We start from the raw sequence: 26,365 nt of genomic DNA on the forward strand, positions 1-26,365 counted from the left end.
CTTAAAAGTCTGGTAAAATTCAGCAGTGAATCCATCCGGGCCTGGGCTTTTTTTAGTTGGGAGATTATTGATAACTGTTCGGATCTCCATGTTTGTTATAGGTCTATTTAAGTGATTAATCTCATTTTGATTTAATTTAGGTAGGTCATATAGATCAAGGAAATCATCCATTTCTTTCAGATTTTCATACTTTGTGGAGTATATGCTTTTATAGTATGTCCCTATGATTTTTTGAATTTCTCTGGAATCTGTTGTGATGTTACCTTGTTCATCTCTGATTTTATTAATTTGTGTCTCTTCTCTCTTTCTTTTGGTCAGATTTGCTAAGGGTTTATCAATCTTGTTTATCCTTTCAAAGAACCAACTCTTTGTTTCATTAATTCTTTGGATTGTTCTTTTTGTTTCTATTTCATTAATTTCTGCCCTAATCTTTATTATTTCTTCCCATCTACTAATTTTTGGTTTGCCTTGTTCTTCTTTTTCCAAGGTTTTAAGGCAAAGCATTAGGTCGTTTACTTGCGACCTTTCTAATTTCTTAATATAGGCACTTAAGGCTATAAATTTACCTCTTAGAACTGCCTTCATTGTGTCCCAGAGATTTTGGTATGTTGTGTTCTCATTATCATTTGACTCTATAAATTTTTTGATTTCCTTTTTGATTTCTTCATTGACCCACTCATCATTTAGTAGTGTATTGTTTAGTTTCCATGATTTTGTGTATGCTCTATAGCCTTTCTTGCTACTGATTTGTAGTTTAATTCCATTGTGGTCAGATAGAATGCAAGGAATTATTTCAATTTTCTTGAATTTGTTAAGATTTGCTTTGTGTCCTAATATGTGGTCTATTTTAGAGAATGTTCCATGTGCTGCTGAAAAGAATGTATATTCTGCAGCCTTTGGATGAAATGTCCTGTATATATCTGTTAGGTCCATTCCTTCTATGACCTCATTTAGTCCAGATGCCTCTCTGTTTATTCTTTCCCTGGATGACCTGTCAATTGATGAGAGTGGGGTGTTAAAGTCACCCACCACCACTGTGTTTGGTGTTATCTGTGACCTTAGTTCTAATAGTGTTTGTTTGACGAATTTGGGAGCCCCCATGTTAGGTGCATATATGTTTAGGATTGTAATGTCCTCCTGTTGGAGTGTGCCCTTAATCAATATAAAGTGACCTTCCTTATCTTTCTTGACTAACGTCGAACTAAAGTCTACCCTGTCTGATATTAGGATAGCAACCCCTGCTTGTTTTCTAGGCCCATTTGCTTGAAACACCGTCTTCCAACCTTTCACCCTAAGATAATGTCTATCCTTTGTAGAAAGGTGAGTTTCTTGGAGACAACAAATTGTAGGATCCTGCTTTTTAACCCAGTCTGCAAATCTATGTCTTTTCGTTGGGGCATTGAGACCGTTGATATTAAGAGATATTATTGAAAGGTGTGTATTTATGTTTGCCATTTTTGTGTGTGTGTGTGTGTGTGTGTGTGTGTGTGTGTGTGTGTGTGTGTGTGTTACTGGTTCTACCTGTGCTCTCCTCTGTTAACTGGTATTTGAGTATAGCTTGTTTTTTTCTAGGTTCCTTATATGTGGGCTTTTCCTTTTGTTCAGCATGGAGGATTCTATCAAGTATTTTCTGTAGAGCTGGTTTTGTCTTCAAATACTCCTTTAACCTGCTTTTGTCATGGAATGTCTTTATTTCTCCATCTATTTGAATGGATAACTTTGCAGGATAAAGTAACCTTGGTTGACAGTTGTTATCTTTCAGAACTTGGAATATATCACTCCAAGCCCTTCTGGCTTTAAAAGTTTGTGTTGAATAATCTGCTGTAATCCTGATGGGCTTGCTTTTGTAGGTAACTTGATTTTTCTCTCTAACTGCTTTCAATATTTTTTCTTTGGTTTGTGTGTTTGGAAGTTTGATTATAATATGGCGAGGGGAGGTTCTTTCTGGGTTTTGTCTGGCTGGGGTTCTAAAGGCTTCCTGTATCTGTATTGGCACCTCTTTCCCAATTTGGGGGAAATTTTCTTCTATGATTTTGTTGAAGATGCCTACTATGCCTCTGGAGTGGAGTTCTTCTCCTTCTACTATGCCCTGAATTCTTATATTGGATCTTTTCATAGTGTCCCGAATATCTTGAAATTCCCACTCATACTTTTCTGTAAGTTTGTCTTTCTCTTTGTTGGACTGCATTAGGTCTGCCACCTGGTCTTCTAGCTTAGATATTCTGTCCTCTCCCTCATCCATCCTACTGGTGAGATTTTCTACAGAGTTTTTTATTTCATTAACTGTGTTCTTCATTGCTAGTAATTCTGACTGGTTTTTCTTTATTATTTCTATTTCCCTATTTATGTCTTGTATTGCCTTCTTTATTTCATTAAATTGATGTCCTCCCTCTTCTTTAATTCCTTTGATTTCCTCTTTGATTTCTTCTTTGATTGTTTTCATGTGTTCTTTGACCTCTTTGAACATATTTATAATTATTCTTTTGAACTCTTTCTCAGGCATTTCCTCTAACTCTTTCTCTCTGGAGGACATTTCTGATGCATTAATACTTTTAGGTGGATTTATATCATCTTGCTTTTTAGTGTTTCTTGTGTTATAATGTATATATTTTTGCATCTTGGATTAAGTTAATGCTTGGATTTTCTAGCTAGCTGTGTATTCTTAGCTGTATCAATTGATTTGATGTAATATATTTTCAGGGTAGGACCTTAAGGTATTAGGTGTGGCTCTTAAGACTCTCAGAGTATCTACAAAGATGTTCTTAGGGGTTGAGTTTCCCTGCTATAGGAGTATTCAAGCAGGCTGAGTGGAATAAAATACAGGTAGATTCTAAAATTTTACTAAACACTGTACACATTCAATCAAAAACAGCCCCGAGTATGTATGCAAGAGTAGTTATTATAATGACCAGATCTTCTATCAACAAAGAGGTTTAGATTTCTGGTCTGTTGAGGGATCCAAGTCAGCTTGTGACCAAGTGAGACCCTTCCCTGGTGCAATCCCAGTTACCTTGGGTGATTTTGGTCTCAGTCAAGTTGCTGCATGGGTCGTCAGGCTGCTGTTCTGATTTCTGGAGCTGGGCACTTGCTTTTCCTATGGGGCAAACCGAGCCGCTGCTGCTGCCTCTGCTGCTGCCGTAGCTGCCACCACCGGAGCCACCACCGCTGCTGAAGCTGCCGCTGCCATGTCCACCGCTGCTGCTCCCCCCGAAGCCGCTGCTGCGGGATCTGCCGCCGCTGCCGCTCCTGGGTCCGCTGCTGCTGGGGCCGCTGGTACTGGTGCTGGAGCCGCTGAAGTTGCTGCCGAACTCTGCTCCTGCTTGGGTCCCGCTGTCAGCCCAAGTTGGCGTGGCCAGGTCCCGGGCCGCTGCTGTGTTCGCCGGAGCTGGGCTCAGGCGGTGGGGGAGGGGAGGGAGCCGCGGCTGCTCTGGTTGTCTCGCTGCTCCACGTGTGCTTCTCCCTCGCGGTCTGCTCCTCGCTGCCGCTCTCCCCTCACATTTCCCGAGTTGCGGAGAGCGCGGTGTGAGGGGAAAATCCCGCACCTGGCTTTTCCTGCGGCTCGAGCCGAGAGTCTGGCAGCTTTCTGCTGCGCCGCGGCTGCGGAGGTTGGCCGAGCTGCCGGAGCCGCTTTTCCCGCCTGTGCAGGCTCTGGATGCTCTATAACTCTTCTACTTCTCCGCTGCCGCCTCAATTTCCTATACACCTCACTTTTTAGTAAAAGTGTGTATTTTGCTGAGTTTTTTTGGTCTTTTTCCCCCCTAGGCTGCTTTGGCGTGGTACCTACGCCGCCATCTTAACCGGAAGTCTCTCACTATGTTTTTATAGGACAGAAAAAGAGCTAGAGAACCCTGTATTAAAATTTCTGGGGGGCTAGAGGGATGGCTTAGTGGTTAAGGTGCTTGCCTGCAAAGCCAAATGATCCAGGTTCAATTCCCTGGTATCCACTTAAGATGCAGAAAGTGGTGCATGTGTCTGGAGCTCATTTGCAGTGGCTGGAGTCCTTGGTGTGCCTATTCTCTCTCTGCCTCTTTCTCTGTCAAATAAATAAATTAAAAAATATATATTAAAAAAATTTCTGGGGCTGGGTAATGTGGTGCACACCTTTAATCCCAGCACTTGGGAGGCAGAGGTAGGAGGACTGCCATGAATTCGAGGCTACCCTGAGATCACATAGTGACTTCCAGGTTAGCCTGGGCTAGAGTGAGACCCTACCTCGAAAAACAAAAACAAAAAAATTCTGGGGCTGGCATGGTGGTGCATGCCTTTAATTTCAGCACTTGGGAGGCAGAGTAGGAGGCCAGTGTGGAACTACAGAGTGAGTTCCAGGTTAGAGTAAGACCCTATCTCAAAAAAGCAAAAATAAAAGATGAAGGTGGAGGGGCAGCAGAGAAGTCCTCCAGGCATGTTTCGGACTGGACGGAGAATACTGGGAAGCACAAGGACACATCAATACGTCAAGAAGAGAGAAGACTGTCTACCAGGCGATGGCTCACCTCCCCCTCATCTGCCCGGGCCCAGAGTCATTACTGAGAAAGCGGTGACATGAATACTGCTCTCTGGCTAGCCTGAAAACCAGTTCCAGGGAGGTGGAGACAGACCCTGTGGTCACTCAGACGTCATCACAACAGAGATCCAGAGTCTACAGAGAAAGCAACACCGAATCAGATCCCTATCTTGCCTGCCAAGGCTCAGGGAACATTGTGGAAGAGGGAGCAGAAAGACCTTAAGGGCCTCAGGGTGGGCTGGAATGGCTTGAGGCCTCTTGGTTCCCACAGTGAATACCAATAACCCCACTGAAGAAGACCCTCAGTAGAATTATGGTGCGGGAGACGGGGCCTAAGAATAAAACCTTTTTATATAAAAAAAGGTAAGTAATAAAGTTTAAACAGAAACTCTGCTCCCATGCACGAGGGCTTCACCTGCAAGATTTCCCTGCTGTCCCATTGCTGGGATGGACTGTGTGACAGAGTGAGAGGGTTGGTGTTTTTCAGCTCACAGTTTCATGGTGGGGAAGGCACGATGGCATCCAGGGAGGCAGGAGCCGCTCCTATCCCGGTCTGCAGGAGCCTTACATGACTTTCTCACATCTCCCGAGTCACCAGAATGAGAGATGTGGCTGGAAGTGGAGAGCTATAGCCCTCAGTACCATTCCCCCAGCAAGTCACTTCCTCCACCCAGGCCCCACCTCCCAAAACAGCACCACCAGCTGGAGGCCAATTGCCCAAACACCTGAGCCCGAGGGGAACGGTCCACATTTACACCTTATTCCTTATATCAGCCCTTTGAGAAGGAACTTACTGTCCCCATTTTACAGGCTCAGGGGCAGTGGATAGCTTATCCAAGATAACGTATCTACCTGTCAGGCAGTACTAGAATCCAGAGGAAGGTTAGCCTGGACATTTTTAGTTTACATGGTGGCAGAAATCCCACTCAGACCAGCGCATGCTGAGGAAGAAGTTTAGTTGCTTACGCCCCTGGGAATTCCAAGGACTGGCTACTTTGCCAGGCACGGGGTCGATTCTGTGGAGCCGGTAGTAGGAGCAGTGTCTCAGGGCTCGCTGCCTGCCCTCCGTCCGTCTCTTGCCCTCTGGGGCAATCCCTCGCGTGTGAGATGAAAACGGCACTGGCAGCTGAAGGCCTGCTACCTCCCGTGAGCTATTCCTTGTAGGAAAACGCCTATCCCTCTCCACCCTCCCTGGCATCTGCAGCAGTCCTCTAGAAAGGACACGCTGTGTGCTCCCCTCTTGTTCGGCTCCTCAGTTTCCCTGAGACAGTCTTTCACTGAACCTGAGGCTTACTGTGGTTTTTTATTTTTTTAGGCCAGGGATCCTCCTGTCTCACCTGCCTCCTCAGTGCTGAGGTTACAGACACGTGCACCCATGTCTGGCGTTTTCTTGCTATATGGATGAAAGAGGGTCAAACGCAGGTTCTCGTTTACCTGCGGAGCCATGTCCTAGCTCTGAAGTCACATTTTTGAAAAGCGAGAGGACACCGTGGCCGTTTCACAGAGTACCTAGAGCCCACTACCCAGAGCTAGCAACCTTCAGACAGCCGCGGGCTTCTCAGTAGCACCGAAGCAGCGGGAGCCTCTCAGTTAGGTTGCTATGGCCTTAGGGATCTCAGAAAGCCCCTGCCTCAGGCTGATACTTTGAACCACAGGGAGAGGAGATGAAGTAATTTGGCTGAGAAAAAGGAGCCAGTCTCCCTGGCATTCCATGTGGCATACCTCTGAGTGCTAAAGTCACACATAGCTACCATTTTTTTTTTTACTTAATATTTCAGATGATTAGCAGCTTTGCAAAATACTCATAAGAATAGGTCCAAATGGTGCTAGAGAGATGGTTCAGTGGCTAAAGGCACTTGCTTCCTTGCCTGCCCACCAAGTTTGATCTTCTTTAGGGGCCGCGTACAGCTAGATGCAAAGTGCTGCGGGCATCTGTAATCCCATTGCACCCACAGCAATGGGAGGTGGGGTCAGAATTTGGACACTCATAAGCAGCAATCAAGATGTGGAAAGAGAAGAGAAACACCCTGAGGTCCTATGGATGTGACATACATGCACCCATAAACACATCACACACACCATACACATACACACATGTATACACAAATAATAATAATAATGATGATGATGATGATGATGATGATGTCAGACTGGCTTTTTGGGCAAGTTAGAGCTATAACAGTCTGTTACCTTTGACCTGACTTTTCCATTCATAGGTCTCATTTTTAAATATACTTTTTCTTCTGTTTGAATAGGTCATACATTTTATTAATTATGCTAAAAGTGAAAAAATCTGTCTACATGTGAGTTTCTCTTAATTTTATTTATAAGAGACAGAGAGAGAGAGAGAGAGAGAGAGAGAGAGAGAGAGAGAGAGAGGGAGGGAGGGAGGGAGGGAGGGAGAGGGAGAGAATGGGCACACCAGGGCCTCTAGCCACCGCAAACAAACTCCAGATGCATGCGCCACCATGTGCATCTGGCTTACATGGGACCTGGAGAATCGAACCAGAATCCTTAGGCTTTGCAGGTATGCACTCTAACTGCTAAGCCATCTCTCCAGCCCTACATGTGAATTTTTCTATCACATTGTGTCTTAGGTATTTTTTAACCTTGGAGAGTCTAACAGTACCTGTTTAGAATTCAAATTAAAAAAAAAAAAGAAACCATGACATCAAGAGCTGACCTTCACTGATCACTTGCTGTATACCATGTACTGTGTGCTAAGCACTTTGCATGGATTAACTCTTTTCAACCTTACAGCACCCTCAGAAGACAGGTCACATCATGATCCTTCTTTTTTTTTTTATTTTCATTTATTTATTAGAGGCAGAGGGAGAGAGAGAGAGAAAGAGAATGGATGCATCAGGACCTCTAGCCACTGCAAAGGAACTCCAGATGCATGTTCATCTGGCTTATATGAGACCTGGAGAATTAAACCTGGGTCCTTAGGCTTCACAGGCATGTGCCTTAACCACTAAACCATCTTTCCAGCCCCTTGATTCATCTTTCATGGGGATCTTGTGAAAGCACACTACATGATCCTTCTTATAAAGGTAAATCAACTGAAATAAATGAACTTGCCTAAGGTAGCAAATTCTGCTGAGTGGCAGAATTGGCATTGAACCTGGATGAACTGAATCCAGGTCTTGCACTGGGAAGGGTATCGACTGCACAAGAATGGTAGAAGAGAAGTGAGCCCACCAGGATCCAACCCAACACTACTAATACTGGATTGTTCTCAGGGACTCAGGGGCAGGCTCTCATCAGAATGGTGTCAACCACAAGAGTACAGTGCACTTGGCAAAGGAGAAATTGTCCTGTGCGCTGCATGTGCTGAAGGGCCATCCTGGGATGACAGAAAGGGTGGTTTGGTTGTAAGAGTATCTAATTGACTAACAGTGCCAAGGTCACAAAATACCAGATTCATAAATTTATTTGCAAGGGAGAGAAAATGAATATGCGTGTGCCAGGGCCTCTGGCCATTGCAGATGAAGTTCAGCTGCATGCACAACTTTGTGCATCTGGCTTTACGTGGGTCCTGGGAAGGGAATTGAACCCATGTCATTAGGCATTGTAGGCAAGTGCCTTAACCGCTGAGCCATCTCTCCAGCCCTGATTCCACCTCCACTGTAGCTCTTAAGGAAGAGAGGGTAGGTGATGACATGGGAGGACTTAACATTTATTAACTTTGGAGTGCAAGAAAGGAAAAGGTAGGTACCTTTAAGATGGAGAGCAGAGAATGCAGGTAAGTGAGTAGTGTGCATTGCAATCCTGCTGCAAATTATGGGTGTCAGTTAAATGGTGGTGTGCCACATTTTTATAGTGTTAGAGTTTTTAAAATTTATTTGTGTATTTGTGGATCCAAGGATCAAACCCAGGGCTTTGCTGCATCACTGAATTATATCACCAGCTCCTGGTATAACTTTGAAATAGCAGATCCAGGTCTGGAGAGATGGCTTAGTGGTTAAGCGCTTGCCTGTGATGCCTAAGGACCCTGGTTCAAGGCCCAATTCCCCAAGAGCCACGTTAGTCAGATGCACAAGGGGGTGTACACGTCTGGAGTTCGTTTGCAGTGGCTGGAAGCCCTGCTGTGCCCATTCTCCTCTCTCTATCTGCCTCTTTCTCTCTCTGTCTGTCACTTTCGAACAAATAAATAAATAAATATGGACAAAAAATAAAAGAAATAGCAGATCCAAGTTTATAGGCATTTCTTAATATAGTGGTGAAAATCAACATTCCCTGTCACCGATGGAGTTTCTAACGATGGGGTCTTTACTTTTACCCTTGGTGTAGAAGTGGAAAACCCTTATGAGACAGGACCCCTGGCCCTGACTCTCTCACATTTGCCAGGCAAGTCTGCCTACTTGGGACTCAGTTGTCTTGCCTGAAAAGTGAAAAGATTCAAAGGCAGCTTCTCCGGGTCCTCATGTTTACACATGACAGTGACACCAAGAGCCACCACTCCTCTCTGGAGTTCTCCTGTCTCCATGCTTCTCACACCCCTCACCATTCCTCTCTGAAGTTCTATCTCCATGCTTCTCACACCCCTCCCCCTGGACACATTTGCTCATTCATTCATTCTCATTCACCCTTCCATCCCTCTAGTAAGTACCTCTTAAATATCTAGGGGCCCTTGGGCTGTAACAATGAATGGACGTCTCCTCTAGTCCCCCACAATCTCAAGGAGCTAACACAGTGATTGGAGAAATATAAATATTTGAAAAATGGTGCCATAGAAAAGGGCCATAAAAGAGTTTATATTCTCAGTTTTGAGATAGCGCAGACATGGGTATGATTAAGTGTGATCAGCTAAATTTAAAACAAAACCAGTTCATCCAAGAAAAAGAGACAGCTGGATATTCTATAAGTTTTCCCTGTTTTCGGTCTCCCCCCCACCCCAGGGGAATGTTACTTTTGTAGAAATAAAGTAAGATTTAACATCCCTCACTTGTATAGACTGCAGGTTTTAGGAATCCTATAAACCACTACCATGTTTCTTCTCTGGAGGTTGTTTTACTTATATTAGAAATGATGGAGCTCATAAAATGGAGTCAGCACAATCCAAAATGCATTTATGGGGGGCTCCCAGGGACCTGGGCCGGGCAGGACCTTCTGTAGGGAAGTAATAGCCTGCAGGTTTTGGACTCAGACTGCCTGTGATGAGCACTGCTCCACTTACTATTACCTGTTGACCTTGAACAAGCTGGGCAAGTCTCAGTTCTCAGTTGAAATGACGCCAAGCTCACCAGGTCCCTGGGAAGATTTCAGGAGACAGTGCATGTAAAATGTCAAGCTTACAGCTCCAGGAACCTTCTGTCCTTCCTATATTTCCTTGGGCATGTGAGACGTGGATGGAGAGGACTGAGTCCCCGAGTGTCCTCAGGGATTGACAATCTGGAACATGGCAGTGTAGGAAACTGAGCAGGAAAATTTCAGTTCTCAGCCATACCCTGACATTCACCAAGCTACTTGTCCCTGGGGGAAAATTTACAGTTTGCTACGTGTACCTGAATTTAAAGTCTCCTGGAACCATGCCGGTATTCTCCCCCCCCCCCCCCATGGCTTTTAGCAGAGGGAGAAAAACCAGTATGAGGACATCCATGCAAAGATTAATCTGGAAGGAACAGAGCCAGAATCAAACTTGGATTTGAATTGGGCTCATAGTTCCTGAAGGAGAAAAATAGATGTGGGTGAACTGAGACAGAAAAGTTATCCTGGGGCCGTGGACCCATTTGTTGTGTCTGTTGAGCCCGTAGAACACTGTGACTAATCACCGAGGGCCAGGACAGTGACGTTACACTGTCCCGGCTCCATAATGGGTCAAGGGATGCTAAGCGTCCCTGTCCCCTGCATGTAAAGTGCTGAGCATGGTTGCGGCAGGAGGAGAAGCAGCACTGTGTCTGCGGTGACTCCACGGTGCCAGGTGCGTCATCGTTAGCTGACCGCCTTCCTTTACAGGACCGACCAGAAACACATCCCCCCTTTCTTTCACGTGATGCTCATGCTCCGAGTCTTCTGGGTTTTCAGCATTCGGTTTGGTTTTTTTCCTCCTACTGCCATCAGATGGGACAGACAGGGCACAAGGAGGTAGAAGAGAGAGGTTTTCGTGTCTCCAAACAAGCCATGTTCTCCTCTTACTGAGAACACTCTAGTGGTTTTAAGCAAAGTAATTTAAATTAAGTACAATTGGGACTAGAACAGGCTTTTTTAATATTACATGAAATTGTATGAGTGCACTTGGGAAGCACTTGTACAAAGAACAGGAAGAAAACAGCCCTTAGCTCATGTAGGGCATAGTAACATGAGCCAAACGGAACAACACATGGAGTCTAACACACCCCTGCTGTCCCTGGAGGCCTTTTCTTTCTGGTGCTGCTTCTTTAAGCCAGTAGAAAACAACTCATAAGACAGCAGGTGAAATAAGGAAACGTTCCTTGGCTGCCCAAGTTGGGGAACCTTGTGTCTAACACACTTCGAGCCCTTCACCAGCCACCGGTAAAGGGACCAATTTCACTGGCAGGGGACAAGGATTCTCCAGGCTCAGCGATGTGGGATTGGAGTCCAGCTTGCATTATGCTGGGGTGCTCACACCTCAGGACTGTTAAGTGGACGGTTGCATACGTAGCTCCAGCACAGAGCTTAACCCAAGCTCAGCGCTCGGAAAAGTAGGATCCTGTACTCCAACTTCACGTTTCTTTCTGGTAAATCTGGGGTAATCACGTATACAAAGTTGACACGGGGCTTTAATGAAGGGAATGTGTGTTCAAAATTCCATACTTAGCAAAATGGTTCACTTGTAGCAAGAAAATTCTATCTCTGGGTAAGACCTTTAAAAGTCCACATAATATCTGAACAGAATTATATACTTAGGATGTCTCAGACCCTGCTAATAAGCATTTTATCTTCCTTAGCTCATTGATTCTTTAGAACTAAAAAGTAGGTAGGTACGGGCTGGAGGGATGGTTTAGTGGTTAAGGTGTTTGCCTACAAAGCTAAAGGACCCAAGTTTGATTCCCCAGGACCCAGGTAAGCCAGATGCACATACATCTGGAGTTCCTTTCCAGTGGCTAGAGGCCCTGGTGCATCCATTATCTGTGTCTCTGTCTCTCCTTGACTCTCTCAAATAATAATAATAAAAGAAATAGGTAGGCACCATTGTCCCCCCCCCCCCCCCCCCGAGTATGGTCTCACTCTAGTTCAGGCTGAACTGGAATTCCTGTGTAGTCTCAGGGTGGCCTCGAACTCACAGCAATCCTCCTACCTCTGCCTCCTGACTGCTGGGATTAAAGCATGCGCCACCATGTCTGGCTCCACACCTCCTTTACAAATGTGAAAACCGAGACTCAAGAGAATTGAATTACTTTAACACAGTCTGGTAGCTGCTGCAGGGTAGAGATGAGGGCCCAAGTCTTCGCATTTGAGAACCAGCCCCATCCCTCCTGCTCTTGCAAAATAACCCTCGTTCTAGCCCTAGGCTTGCTTGGCTTCTTTTCTTTGTAAGAGTTGTGTTTTATCAGCATGTAGCTATTATAATCTCTGTTCACTTTCTGATCCTGACTGGCATTCATCTTATTTGACTCTAGATGCTATTTATTTACTTCCAGAATCTCAAACCATTTGAGAACAAGCAATGTCTCCGAAGACCAATTATTTCCAAAACCATGGTCCCAGACTCTGGGAATTATGGCACAGCCTTCCTGTCCCTTCTTTCTTCCTTCCTCCAGCTGACTAATTTAGATATGAGTTGTGAAATGAAAAGAGATGTATTTATAGTCATGCTTCACATTAAGGAGTTCAAAAGGAATTCACATTGGTTGATTCCTCACTTTGTGTCTCCTTTATCCATGTCTCATTCCATCTCACGTAGCAATCTGAAACGCTATCACTCATTACCCTAGTTGTGCCTCTGAGAAAACAAGGCCAGTGACGAAGGGGAGTAAACAAACCCAAGTTCAGGTAACATGAAGCATTCTCTCTCCTCCTATTCCTTACTGCCCCTTGTGTCATGAAGCCATTTCGATGGCTGCTCTGGCTGGCTAGCACTGTGGCTCGGAGCACAAATGGCTACTCTTGGTGCTCTTGAGTCCCCCAGCCCCCAATTCCTGGTTCATTTTCATTCATCTTGTAAGTGCACTCTTGTGGTTACAGGGCAGATGGGAGAGTGAGGACTGCAATTGGAAATGTGACTCAGAGCCAATTCCCTGATGACAGTGAGGTCAGCAGTACCCTTGCCGTCCAGAAGAATGAGCCACCACCATGCCTGCTGCCTCTGTCCCAGGAGACAGAGGCCACCCCACCAGCACCACCGTCTCGCCCCTGTGAGCAGTGCTTTGCAGACCTATTGAAGGATTATGATTACACCCAAAGTGATGCTTGCTTTATGCAAATCAGGGTGCACACAAGCCCAAATATATGTGCTTGTTTTTGTTTCTTCTGGCTTTGGAAAAGATGTATATTTCTGGGTAGTGCTCGGCTATGTATGTATGTGTATGTATATATATGTGTGTGTGTGTGTGTGTGTGTGTGTGTGTGTGTGTGTGTGTGTATGGCATTTACGTTTCACCTGCATCAGACTCTATCTGCCTTCAGATATCCAGGAATGGTGTTTGGGGGCATTTGAGAAAAATGGGAGGTACAGATGGTTTGCACTGAGGCACTGCTTCAAATTTAAAAAGGATTATGGCACATGAACTCCAGAAATGGTGGGTTGAGGTGTGAAGCTTTGAAATTCTAATTGCAGACCAGTTCGAGGAGGTATATATTTACCAGAGCACAATATCCCATTGTTCACTTACCCTTTCTTGGCCAGAGTAGGCGGGGGAGGAGCAGATACATAACATAATCTTCAAATGACACTGAAACAGCAATTGATGGCAGCAGTTTGGGGCTGTCTGGTGAATTCAGTCAAGGAAGAAATCCCCGGCTGTTTACCATGGCTATTAGCTTAGCTTGCTATACTAATCCTTATTCCTTGCATATGCAGAGCTGAGCGTAGGCACAAATCAGTTCCAGCTTGGAGAGCTCTATATAGGTCATTTTATGTTGTGATAGCACCCAGGGCCAAGGTGACTATCAGTGTTAGGAGAGAAACCTCTGGAACCTAAGGCTTCTGGGACTAGCCACGTTGATCCACCAACTCTAGCCCTTTAATAACAGCTCACATTTATTGTTTATGCTAAATATGGCAGGTGGAAAGAGCTGGCAACTCAGTGGAAGTGACAGGTAGGAGATGATAGCTTGGAAGAGAGGGAAGACCACAGTACATGCAAACATCCAAGTCCAAACTCATTTCCAGTCTAGAGGAAGGAAAGGCTTGACAGTGGAGGGAAGTCCAAGTACTCACTGTTAAGTTCTTAGTGCTCTGTGGGGGAGCATGGGATTGCTGAGGCTCAGGGAGCTTAATTAGTCCTAGCTAGTAGAGGTCGTATCTGCTCTAGTGACAGAACTTTCCAGGTGCAATGGAAAAAGGGGTAGGATATTCTGCTGGGTGGATCATATACTTCAAATACCACATTGTCCAGACCATAGCACACAAGAGAGCTGACTGACCCTCCAGGTATGGGTCTCTTGCTGCCTATCTCCTGCTCATTTCTTTGGAATTTCATCCTCCAGTGTCCCAAGTCAAGCTTTTAATGTACTACCCGGGAGGAAAGTACCCCTGCTTATAGGGTGCCTCTGTTTATTGAGGGCACATTTTAAAGAGTGCACATCACTCTGTCAGGGACCGGGAAGTGTTTATTTGTGCGCATACCCTTAGAAAGTTCTTCCTTCAGTCGCCAAAAACTTTCCTACCTGAGTCGCAGCGGCCCTTGGTAGACAGTGCTAGCAGCCGGCTGGAGGCACCTTGCAGGTCCAGCTTGGTCAATTCAGGCAGATAAACACCTCAGACTTTGAAGAGTGGCTTTCTGGTACACTAAGCTGGTTCTCACCCATTTACCTTAAGGCACAACAACTTTCTTGGAGTCCTTATCTTCCCCCTTCATGTGAGGCAACTGATGGCCCAGGACCAAGAGCCAATAGGGCATGATCTTGTGATCCATTCCTCCTTCTGTGCTAGCATTCTTTATATGGTAACAACCCCGTCATTTTGATACTTGTATCTATCTACTCCACTTTATCTATTCATAGTCTGATTCATAGTCTGATTTCCTAGAAGATATGGTGGGGGGAGCGCCATTGTCATTGCTGACTTTCCTGTGCTTGGTAAATATTTGTATCCAGTTAATCAGGTGATGCATTTCCTTTTGACATGCAATCGTCCTCTCCCTTGCCAGCCCCCAAGCAAGACTGGATCCCTGCCTGGGGCTCTGGGCAGGAGAAAAGCCCTAGAACGCATCCCTATCCTTACCCAATGGCAGTCCACAGGTAGGCCACGGGATCAGCCTTCCAAAGGAAAACACGAAGATTTGCATTGATAAAACCAGAGCTCAGGTAGTTTCCAATTACCAGCGCCAATCCCGAGGCACTTCCCTCGGGCCTCACTTTTTTTTTTTTTTTTCCTCCCATCAACTTCATCTCAATCAGTGGTTGAGAAATTAGATGGATTCTTTGGGCTAACAGTAGAATGAGCTAGCTTATAAAACAGCCATGTGCTGTGGTTGAGCTGGTGGTACTTTTCAGTCTGAAATTTTTGTTTAGCCCTGACCACCGTTTGCACGTGGTAAATACCTTTGCACTCCTTGACCTTAAGACTTTTTTCTCGGTTTAGAAAAAAAAAATGCGCATGTAAGATAAAAGTATATACATACGTATACCAAAAGTCTTTCCATTTATCTCCGCTCAACATGTTAGCAACCCCGCACATCATTAGCTTTCCCAGTGCAACGGGTGGGCCGGCGGGCAGAATCCCCAGCTCCGGCCCCGGCCGCCCTGAGATGCGCTGCGCTCCCCCTGTCCGGGGCCGAGGCCTCGCTGCCTGCCAGCCTCGCTCCGTGCACCCACGCGGGGCCAAAAGAAAGAGCGCCGGCAACTTTTTTTTTTTTTTTTTTTTGGTGCCCTCTCTTGCAAAATGCTCGCGTAACGAGCTCGGGGAAGCTGCCGCAGCGGGGGCGGTCCCGGAGCTCCAGCCGAGCGCGCGAGCCCCTCGTGCGTGCGTGGCTGGGTGGGGAGAGGCGGGCCGCGCCGGGGGGCGGGGCGCAGCGCGCGGGGGGCGGGGCCGGGGCGGGGCCGGGTCTCGGCGCGTGCGCAGAGCACTTCCTTGTTTGTCCCCGTGACCGGCGCGGGAGCACCGCCCGCCCGCCCGCCCGCCCTCGCTCCCGGCCGCCGCGGCAGTGAGCGCTCCGTCTGCCGCGCCGCGCCGCGCCTCGCCGCGCGCTGCTGTCAGGACGCCCGCGGAGCCGCTCGACCCCGCCGTCCTCGGCCGCGAGCCCTCCCGCGGCGGCATGAGCTCGGAGAGGCGGCTCCCCCGCAGCGCCCCGGCTCGCGCGCCGCTCGGAGTTTGAGGGACGCCGCGCCGAGCGCCGCCCTCCCCGCCTTCCCTCTGCGCCAGGCCGGGGCGGGTGCGGGCTGCGCGCGGGGCGTTCATGAGCCTCCGGGCGGCCCGCGGCCCCGGGAGCCTGCGCCGGCCGTGACTCACCGCTCGCCCTCGCTTGTGTCTCCCGTCCACCCCCCCCACCCCCCGCGGCAGGATGCCGGACCAGATCTCCGTGTCCGAGTTCATCGCCGAGACCACCGAGGACTACAACTCGCCCACCACGTCCAGCTTCACCACGCGGCTGCACAACTGCAGGAACACCGTCACGCTGCTGGAGGAGGTAAGGGCGCAGCCGCCGCCTCGACCTCGGCTGGTCTAGCTTTCGGAGCTGGGGCGGGGGGAGAGGAGGATGCTGGGGACCGGGAGGGGGAGCCACACCCCCTCGGGGGGAAAGGGGACTTCAGACTTGCAGCCCCCCTACCCCCTTCGCTGTGCTTTCTGGGGTCCTGCGGCTTTAAAGGCCCCGGTGAGCTCCGGACACCCCGAGGGAGAAGAGAGACATCCTCTAAGCTATCTTGCATCCTGTCTGAGTGCCAGGCGGTCTGCTTGGCGTTTACGCATCATTGTGACCCTTTGCTAACCCGCGAAGTACATGGCATCTGGCCACCGAGGGCAGCAAGGCGAAGCTGCGCAGCCAAGGTCATCAGCGAGGGACTTGGAGATGGGCGGTCAATGCACTTCTGCGCAGCCCGGCTTAGCCGCAGAGATAAGGGCCAGTGGAAAAATCCCAAAGGACTAAGAGCGAGCTCCCGCTGGGACTGTCTCCACCCCAGAACTCCTTCGCTGCTAGTCTTGGGTTCCTGAAGTGCGGGGAAGCCCAGATGGAAGGAGATCTGTTGTGCAAACAGGTCCACACCCAGCTCCTCTCCCCAGTTTGCTAAGGCTCAGGGCTGCTGCGCTGAATCCGCAGGACGCTGTAGGCTGTGGAGAGAGATGTGAAGCCCATGCAGCCTGTGGAGCGGGTGGGACTGGGAGGAGAGACCGGAGTCTGCAGAAAGAACAGCCCTTTTCTGGACCCTTCTGCAAAGCCTTGGGGATGTTCTGGGAGGAGGGTCTAGGGCAAAGAGGTTTCCTCTAAAAATTTTGATGAGTGGTAAACGGACATTAAGGAGGACCCTGCAGGCCCCGGAATCTTCAGAAGCCCTGGGAACCTCAGGGAAAATAAAACATTTGCCGTGGAACTCAGCACATTTATTTCTAAGTGCCACAAAGCATCATTCCTCTATAAGCAAGCCAGAGCTATCCCACTTGACAAGGACGGCATTAGGTGGAAGGGAGGTGGTTTTCCCTGGAGGGACTGTTTGAGGTTTGCTGAGTTCTTTCTGGTTTAAGGCCACTTGGCTAGCCCTCTGTAATATTGGGAATGAGTTCCTATAGATAACGTCCTTGATACAGACAGTGACAGTTGTGCTGTAATTGATATATGAAGAACTATATTTGGAAGCACAAGGAACCTAAATTTGGGGAAGGAAGAGACTTGTGTTTATGCTGGGTCACATCATACCACTTGCCAGGTGCTGTGATGTATCTGGATGTCTTATTCCAGTTGGGGATTGTTTTCTAGAGTTCTACCTAGAGTCATTGTTGAGTGCTGTTGAAGGGAATGGAGAAGTACTGCCTAACTGGTTTTGGTTAAAAGCCCAGAGGTAAATGGATTTTTTTTTTTTTTAAATTTGTGAGCTGTCTCTCGGTTGCACTATACCAGCGGTTTAGTATCTGTAACTAAACACAGTGGCCAGCCAGGTGTTCCACCTTATGATGAATCTCTCCACACAATTGTATTAAGTTGGAGCCTGCTGATACAGGAGTATTTTGCATCCTTTTTGGGTACTAATTGCCTAAGACTGTAAAGGATGCAACATTGACTAGACTGAGGAGTTACTTTACTTCAAGACAAGTTCCTCGGTGCCTGCTACTAGAGCTTTCACTTTAATTTTCTGCATGTTCAGATAGTGGTACTGTGTTCTGTTCAGCAGATGATAAGGGTTGCATTTGGTGCTGTTTGTGGGCTCTATGAATATTGAATAGTATCTTAGGTTAAAGTTACTTTCATATAAATAGCTGGTTGGATCTTAGTCTAAGGTAACTAAATTTAAATGTCACAGGTAGTTTTTGTTTGTTTTGGAGTGTGTGTGTAATGCCATCTTGCAAGGTTAGGTGGCAAATAGACCCATGAATTTGAGAAACATTTGGAATTTGTTTAGAACATCAAAAGTGATGTGTTCTGAGTACATTGATAGTCTCATATTTTCTCCCCCCCTTCCCCAGGTAGAGTCTCACTCTAGCTCAGGCTGACCTGGAATTCACAATGTAGTCTCAAGGTGGCCTCGAACTCACAGTGAACCCCCTACCTCTACCTCCCTAGTGCTGGGGTTAAAGATGTGCGCCAACATGACCGGCTCTCATATTTTCTTAAATACAGCAGTAAATGTTTCATTTGTGAAGCCATAATAATTTTGATTTCTTTTCTGGATATGAGTACAGTATTGCTTCAGAAAATTATTCTCCCTAGCTTGCTTTTTTCAGCTCTTGAGTCGCATTTCATGAAGTTGGACTTTTGGGGTGATTATTTTTTACATAAATGTAAAGTACATGTTAATTTTCTTACCACTGGATCATCATCATTGAATCTTTTTTTTTTTTTTTTTTTTTATGTGGGGTTTTTTTTTTTGTTTTTTGTTTTTTTTTTCGAAGTAGGGTCTCATTCTAGCTCAGGCTGACCTGGAATTCACTATGTAGTCTCAGGATTCAGGGTGGCCTTGAACTCACAGCGATCCCCCTACCTCTGCCTCCCAAGTGCTGGGATTAAAGGCATGCACCACCATGCCTGGCTTTTAAAAATTTTTTTTTACTTTTTGAGGTAGGGTTTCACTCTATCCCAGGCTGACCTGGAGTTCACTATATAGTCTTAGGGTGGCTTTGCATTCACAGCAATCCTCCAACCTCTGCCTCCAGAGTGCTGGGATTAAAGGCATGTGCCCCACCATGCCTTGCCCATTGTTGAATTAAAAAAAATTTTTTTTTTACTTAATTTATTTGAGAGAGGAGATAGAGGAAGAGGCAGAGAGAATGGGTGCTAGGAACTGTAACCACTGCAAACAAACTCTGGATGCATACATCACCTTATGTGAGCTGACTTATGTGAGTACTGGGGAATTGAACTTGGGTCCTTAGGCTTCACAGGCAAGTGCCTTAACCACTAAGCTATGTCTCCAGCGTGAATTTTTATTTTTTATTCCAAGCATACATATAGGGTACATTGTTACAAACATCTTAAGTAGATTACTATGTACTAAAAATATGGGTTGAGCGTGATGGTGCATACTTATAATCCCAGCACTGGGGAGACAGAGGCGGGAAGATGCCCACAAGTGTGTGGTTAACTTGGTCTACAGAGTGAGTTCTGGCCACCTATGGCTACAGAGGGAGACCCTGTCTCAAAACCATTTTGTGTGTTGTGGGGTGGGCTGCTTCAGGCATGGTGGCGTACACTGTGATCTCAGCACTCTAGAGACGGACTGTACAGGAAGATTACAAATTCCAGGGCAGCCTAGGACACCTTGGAAGATCCTGTGTCACTAAAACAAGGGGCTGGGGAGATGGCTCAGTGGTTCCAGCATGTGCTGCAGGAGTCTGTTGACAAGAGTTTGAAGGGTCCCAGCACCCATGTACAGCCTGTCACGTGGATCCACACTCCCAGTGTGCCTGTGGCAGTGGAGGTGAGTGGCATAAACCACAAGAGAGACCCTGTCTTCATTGAGGTGGAATGTGAGGAGGACGGACACTCAGAGGTTGTCCTCTGTCCCCTACACACGTTCTGTGGCACATGCATACCTAACATACACATAAACACACAAAGACAAGAGGTCTGAAGTTTTCTGCCCCCAAAATACAATGACTATAAAATATTGTTGACATACGTTTTCAAAGTACAGTAATGTAGCTTATATTATTTTGTGGATATTATTTGGAGTAAATAGAACTTTTTTGTTGATGCTGAAACTGGAATAGGGATTAACTTGAGTAGCTTGGCATTTATAAAAAAAAAAAAAATCAACAAAACACTTGGCTGGAGAGCTGGCTTAGTGGTTAAGGCACTTGCCTGCAAAGTCTTAAGGACACAGGTTCACTTCCCCAGTACCCATGTAAGCCAGATGCACAAGATTGGTGGCACATGTATCTGGAGTTCGTTTGCAGTGGCTAGAAGCCCTGGCATGCCCATTCTCCCTCCCTCCCTCCATCCTTCACTCTCTTCTTCCCCCCCCCGACATACACACACAAAAATAAATAAATAAAATAATAATAAAAAATTTTTGAGACTAGAGGTGGCTTGGTGGTTCAGGCACTTACCTGCAGAGCCAAAGGACCCAGGTTTGATTCCCCAGTGCAAGGTGGTGCACGCATCTGGAGTTTGTTTGCAGTAGCTGGAGGCCCTGGCTCACCATTCTCTCTGCTCCCCCCACCCCACCTCTTGCACTCTATCAAATACATAAATAAAAATAAAATAAAAGTATTCTAAACAATCTTTCCCAAATTCTGGTCAATAAGAACTTCTTGCTTATTTGTTCTCTTTCCTGTGATTTAGATTACTGCTGAACATATGCAGAGCTTAACTTAAAAATGCCCCCATGCTGCCCCTTGCGGCTGTGTCTCCGCGGCACGTTGTAGATCATACTGCCTTGATGCTGTTGCTTGTACTTGTCCCTTTATGATGTGCGCTTTAAGAAATCAACCCAAGCGCTAACCTCTGGGCTTTGTCTTTGGGGGCTAAAGGGGCACACATGGTTTGTCAGACCCTGGGTGGACGCTTTCGAGAGGCAGGAATGGGTCAGTTGGTTTTATCCTGGTTTGTGAGTGTTTTTCACGCAGAAATCCAGCGTCTTCCTTATTCGGCAGCTGGAGCACAGCGATGTAAGCTACTTCCCTCGTGACCGTGCAGAATGTATGAGTACACGGCTAGGATTTTCTTGCAAAGGAACGTGCAGGCATTGAGGAACACTGTGAGCAAAGCACTAGGCATCTGCTTGGCTGCTTGCTGGGCCAGCATCTATTTCGCTGTGGTCCTGCCCCCTGCCTTAGCTGCTGCCATATGCACGGCCAATTGTGGGAAAATGGAGTAAGTACATGACACCGTGCAGTCCTCCGCAGAGAGCTGCATACGTTCCCTACATTCAGTCCTGTGTGTAGAGCTCTCTGTCAGAAGGAGCTGTTATCTCTGTTTTTCAGAGAGCAGTGAGTGGGATCCAAAGAGACAACTTGTCTCTTAAGAGTTGACTACTAAATGAGTGGAGTGAGGAAATCCTTTCAACAGGCATACATGATGTTCTAAATGTTTACAAAGACATTTCAGTGAATTCATAGATAGCTTCACTTTCATTGTTACCTTCTAATTCTGGTCTCTTGAAACAGGTGTGTTAAGTTTCTGTAGCATCCTCACTCAGACCAGCCAGACGTGGTGTCCTTGTGCCCTCCATCCTCACTCAGACTTAAGATCTGATGTGCTTATGTCCCTTCATTTTGTGTAAGTTTAATTGTTGCCTGCATTCTTGACGGTGTGGTCTTCCATTCTGACCAGAGAGCATCAATCTGATAAATGAAGTACAGTTCCCAGGTTGCTATTTGACTCACAGTTAGGAATTCTGGGCCCAGGACTACAATAAATAATTCAGGGGCATCTTGTCTCACAGGGGAAAAGGCCCTGCCCAGGGAAGGTAAAATGAAGGTGGGACCCCTTTGCCTGAGGTGGAGGAAACTGGGTTTATCCTTCACCTCTTGATGATAAACCAACTGAAGACAACAGTACTTACTGTGGTGCTACTGTGTGATGGAGAATTCTAGTCTTAAAGAGGCCCAAACCCCTGGCCCAGTCTGAGGATACTTAGGGTAAGTGAAGATTGGATTTGCCTATAGAATCAATAGGGAGGAAGTGTCCCCTATTCACTGGAGCCTGGCATTCTGGTATCTCAGTGTGCCATTTGCCCTTTCTATACATCTTAGGAGTTTAAAAACATTTCATCTTTCATGTAATAATTTTTTTTGTTTTGTTTTGTTTTGAGGGAGGATCTCTAGCTCAGGCTGACCCGGAATCACTATGGAATCTCAGGGTGGCCTTGAACTCTCGATGATCCTCCTACCTGTGCCTCCCAAGTGCTCAGATGAAAGGCACGCTCCACCACACCCGGCTCATTCTACATATATGAACGAAAGCTCAGGGGTTAAATGACTTGCTCAAGATCACGTAGTATGTAACTGGTAGAGGTGGTCTCTGAATGCAGGATATTTAACCACCCTTTTAATTTTCTCTTTTTTTTTTTTTAAATAAAGTTTGGAAGAGGGAAGAAAAGAGCTTTGCTTTTTTTAAGGCTACTTTAAATTTCTTCCCCCCCTCCCCGGGCTGGGCAGAAGTGAAGATGGCCACAGGCTTCCGGCTGCACCCTGGCTTACATGCTCTGGGACCGCCGAGCAGCCTTTGCCTGGGAGCCTCCCACAGACATGGCGGAGGCATCCTCCACGTTGGAGCTGGAGCAGCCTCCCGGCTTTCCTGCCTGCGAGCTGCCTGGCCGTCCATAGCCTGCCTTTTTGCTGGTGTTACTTACTCAGAAAATCACTGAATTGTTGACTTAAAGGAATCTGGTCTGAGCCTATCAGCCAGGGAGCCTGATCTCAAAAAGGCTTGTGAAAACCAGTGGGGGGTTGCGGAGGTGTCTAATAACCACTTACAGTATTACAGAAAAATTAGTAGACGCTTTGAATAATGTGGTTCTGCGTAACTCACGCATATGTGTTTGATTTGGACTGTAACTGATCAGGCCAGGAGCTCAGAGCTAATCATTGACTGCTGATCACAGAAGAGGATTGCAGACTATAGATGCCTGAGAGTGGGGAAGCGAATCTCACTCGAGTTACTGAAGAGCCTTCAAGCTTTGTGTTCCCGTGGGACAAAGATGATGGGTGATGGAGGGTCTGCACAGATTTTTTTTTAGCCCTGTTGATTTCAGATATGGCGATGTGGACCTTAAGGTATGAAGGAGTTTAGGCAGGAATTTGAAGTTAGGGTCACTGACTCCTAATGTGGGGTTCTTTGTGAACTGATGTCTGAGTGTCATGGGGGAGTCTACTCCAATACTACTCCTTGGAACTTGCTTGTAGGGAGGATGAATGGAGTAAGGCTGAAATTAGAAAACTTACCTTGGGAGCCCTGCCTCCTAGTATAATAATGCTGGTCTCCCAGGACGGGCTGTATTGAGGCTGTGGTAGCTATCTTGATCCTGGGCTAAGAGGCTTTCATCAGAACCCAGTCGTGTAGTCATATTGGATGTTCAGACACTGTTGGTCTTAAGTTCCTTGTGTATGGACCCATGGAGTTTAGGGTGGTGGTTTCCACTTATGTAACCTAGTCATTGAGGATTATTTGGGCACAGCCTTATTCATATGTATTATTTAAACATGAGTAAGTGATGGGGCAGGAGATTCATCTTGTCGTCTTGTTGAAGCCTCTGCTTCCTTAAAGGAGATGGTGCCTGTGAAGCACTCAGAAGAGACTTCATGACCTGGTACTGGTGGCCTATGAATGTAAGAGTCTGCTTAGTCAGCCCTCCTCCCAGGGGACAGGAGGCCAGTGAGAGGCCAGATGCCTTTGATGAGGAGTAGGTAGATAGGCGTTTACCCGGTGGACCAGTGGAAACATGTGGGTGGAAAAGGATGACGTTCCTTCATCTAGGTGATCTGCAGCCCTCTTGTTTCCAGGGTGTGTGGAGCACATTACTGCAGCTTACTGTATCTTCGCTTGCTCGTGGGAAGGGTACTCTTAGTGAAGCAGGGTATGTGAAATGCTGACAGTACTGCCTAGCGTGGGGATTGCTATGTGAATGCCGGTGGCTATTATACTCATTACTGCTGCTGCTGCTTGTGCTTTTGTTAGACCATTGAATGTGCCACTGAGAAGAGAAGACTTTGTAGAGGTATTTTGGAAAGATAGGAGATGAGGAAGTCAGACACCTTTTTAGGACCTGGACAGTGGAAGCACAGATGAGATCGGAGCAGTACTAAAACACTTTGACCATTTTGGGTCCTTGTCACAGCCAATTTGATCTACCAACTCATTGTAACCAGACATTCAGCCCTTAAGTAAGGGAACCAGTGCCCAGTCTTGCCTTCAGACTCAGGCTAACCGGATGGTCCTCACTTTCTCCAGTCACTGCTAATTCTTTGTTCGCTTCCACATATCCCCTGCTGGGTCCCCTTCATTGGTGCATCAAATCCCAGCCACAATGTTTTTTTGATTTTGCAGGGGCTGTGAAATAATGAGCTGTTTATTACATAATGAGTGCAGGTACCTGATCTTGCCCGTTGGCATGGAAGCCTGTGTGCCTTGGTCTCGCCTGGAGTGGAGCATGGCAGCCGGGTAATATACTTTACTGATTACAGTTTGAAGCTCTGAGGCCACAAGAAATTCTACTTTGGTTAGAGCAGGAGCCTTAAAGTGCAAGGAATCTCTTTCTGTTTCAGCCCTCTGAGCTTCAGACTTTTCAGTGTTAGTAAAATGCATTTTAATTATACCTGGGGACAGGAGATAGGTCAGTTTGAGAGCTGAGTCTTAACTTGCCTTAACCGAAGGCGTGGATTCACAGTGGACTCTTCCCAGGTCAGAGTACTATCTGAGCTGCTCTGTGCTTTCTGTGGTCAGTTATGTAAGAATTGAATTTTAATTCTGAGGCTGTGGTATAATTTTTCCCAAAGAGCTGGAGTATGCATCCCTTTGATAAAACAGTACCCAGTTTAGCCACCCAGAAGCTAGAAAAACAATCAGAACCTCATGTTCCAGGGAGGTAATACCCAATACAATTGCATTTTGGTGTCAGCTATTGCAGAAAGCAAAGAGTTGGCTAAGTTAATCGAGGCCATCCCTTCCCCTGCCAGATGTGCCTTGGGTGGAGGAACATATAGGCTCTTTCCGACTGTTGTTAACACGATATGGGTACCTTGTATTTCTGTCACATCTACGCCCAAGGCCTAGGGCTGGCCGAATGTAACACCCAGTCCACACGGGCTTTAATGAGTGTGATGGTAATTACGTTATTATGACACACGGTCAGCAGCTGGGAAAGGTCTTTGAGCTCATTTGGTTCTCCTGGATGAGAATGCTGAGGTCCAGAAAACACAGGTTTGTTTGTTTGGCATTTTTGTGTAAGTTATAGTTATCTACTCCCGCCCCTCCCCCTGCAAAAAAAAAGCCAGTTAAGGAAAATAGGGATTTATTGTAAAGACTAATTGAGCATTTTATGTAACATGAGGGGAAGAATGGTAGAAAATTGAAAGTATTTTTTTTAGGTGGGGCAGTGGCAGCTTTTGGTAGCCTTTCCTTACATAACCTTCCGTTCCAGTTTCCCATGCCAATAGACATGTCTGTGCCCTACTGGGGGACAGGCATAGCTGGTAGGAAGGATTGGCTTGGGTCAGGAAATCACTGATTCTTTCAGCTTTGGGCAGAATGATGGGACACCATGATGTGTGGAGTTAAGCCTTCCCTTCCTCCCCTTCATAATGGTCCTCAGAGAAGCATGGGGGCCTGGGGAGACATACTCTCTGCCCAGGTGACACAGTAGAGTTGGGATCTGGGTTTCCTGGCCTCATGTTTTTATTGTCACTGAATGGCGGGAGATAAGAGGACCTAATGTTGGGAGAGCCGATAGGTAACGTAAGGCAGTTTAACCTGTGGCCCTTGGATGGCCGTCGTGTCTTCGCTTTCTCCACCCGCCTTACCTACCCTTGCCTCTTTTTCTCTGTATTCCACACTTGGGATACTGTGAAGCGCTGTGGTCGGAGCCTGGTGCTGTCTAGTTTTAGCAGTGCAGATGTGGTCAGGAAGGACAAATAGTGCACAGTGTGTGGACAAGAACAGACACCTTATTGGCCTTAAATCCAGAGTGATGGCATGATGTTCCCCCAGTAATCTTTCTGTGGGTACTCAGGGTAGATGAAAGACAAGGCAGGGCAACTCGGTTCTTTTTGGGAAAATTTCTGGTTGGATTGGCTTTCTCCCAGTATGCAATAACAGACTGTGAAACGGTCTCCTGAGGGCTCACAGCTTTCCTTCCATGGAATGGCTTCTTGGCTGCCCAAAGAATCTTTTATTGAGCCCTTTATTGTTTTGAGATGTGGGGAGCCTTCCTTTATGCTTCATTAATCATTTCTTTTTTTATGAATCCCATTTCCTTGTTATGTTTACTAACATTAATAGTGTTTACATAAAATTAGTTCCTCCTTGTTTCCACAAAGCGCAAATGAAAATAAGCACTTGCTGCTGCCGCTGCTGCCTGACTCGCCGGCAGAGCAAGTGAACGCCCCTCCCGCAGTCAGCGCTGTCGCCGTGCTGAGGCTTCTGCACT

At 46.7% G+C, this 26,365-nt stretch overlaps 1 protein-coding gene across 2 annotated transcripts in view; it reads left to right on the forward strand.

Annotated features, from left to right (window-relative positions):
* Asap1 (ArfGAP with SH3 domain, ankyrin repeat and PH domain 1) overlaps positions 1-26,365 on the forward strand; it is a 334,607-nt gene that overhangs the window by 69,931 nt on the left and 238,311 nt on the right. For both annotated transcript variants that reach the window (XM_045143888.1, XM_045143889.1), the window contains exon 3: positions 16,131-16,257. In XM_045143888.1, the coding sequence (XP_044999823.1) occupies positions 16,131-16,257 (127 nt within the window). The remainder of the gene's footprint in view (positions 1-16,130; positions 16,258-26,365) is intronic.

The sequence above is a fragment of the Jaculus jaculus genome, chromosome 2 (genome assembly GCF_020740685.1).
Source record: "Jaculus jaculus isolate mJacJac1 chromosome 2, mJacJac1.mat.Y.cur, whole genome shotgun sequence".
Lineage (NCBI taxonomy): Eukaryota > Metazoa > Chordata > Mammalia > Rodentia > Dipodidae > Jaculus > Jaculus jaculus.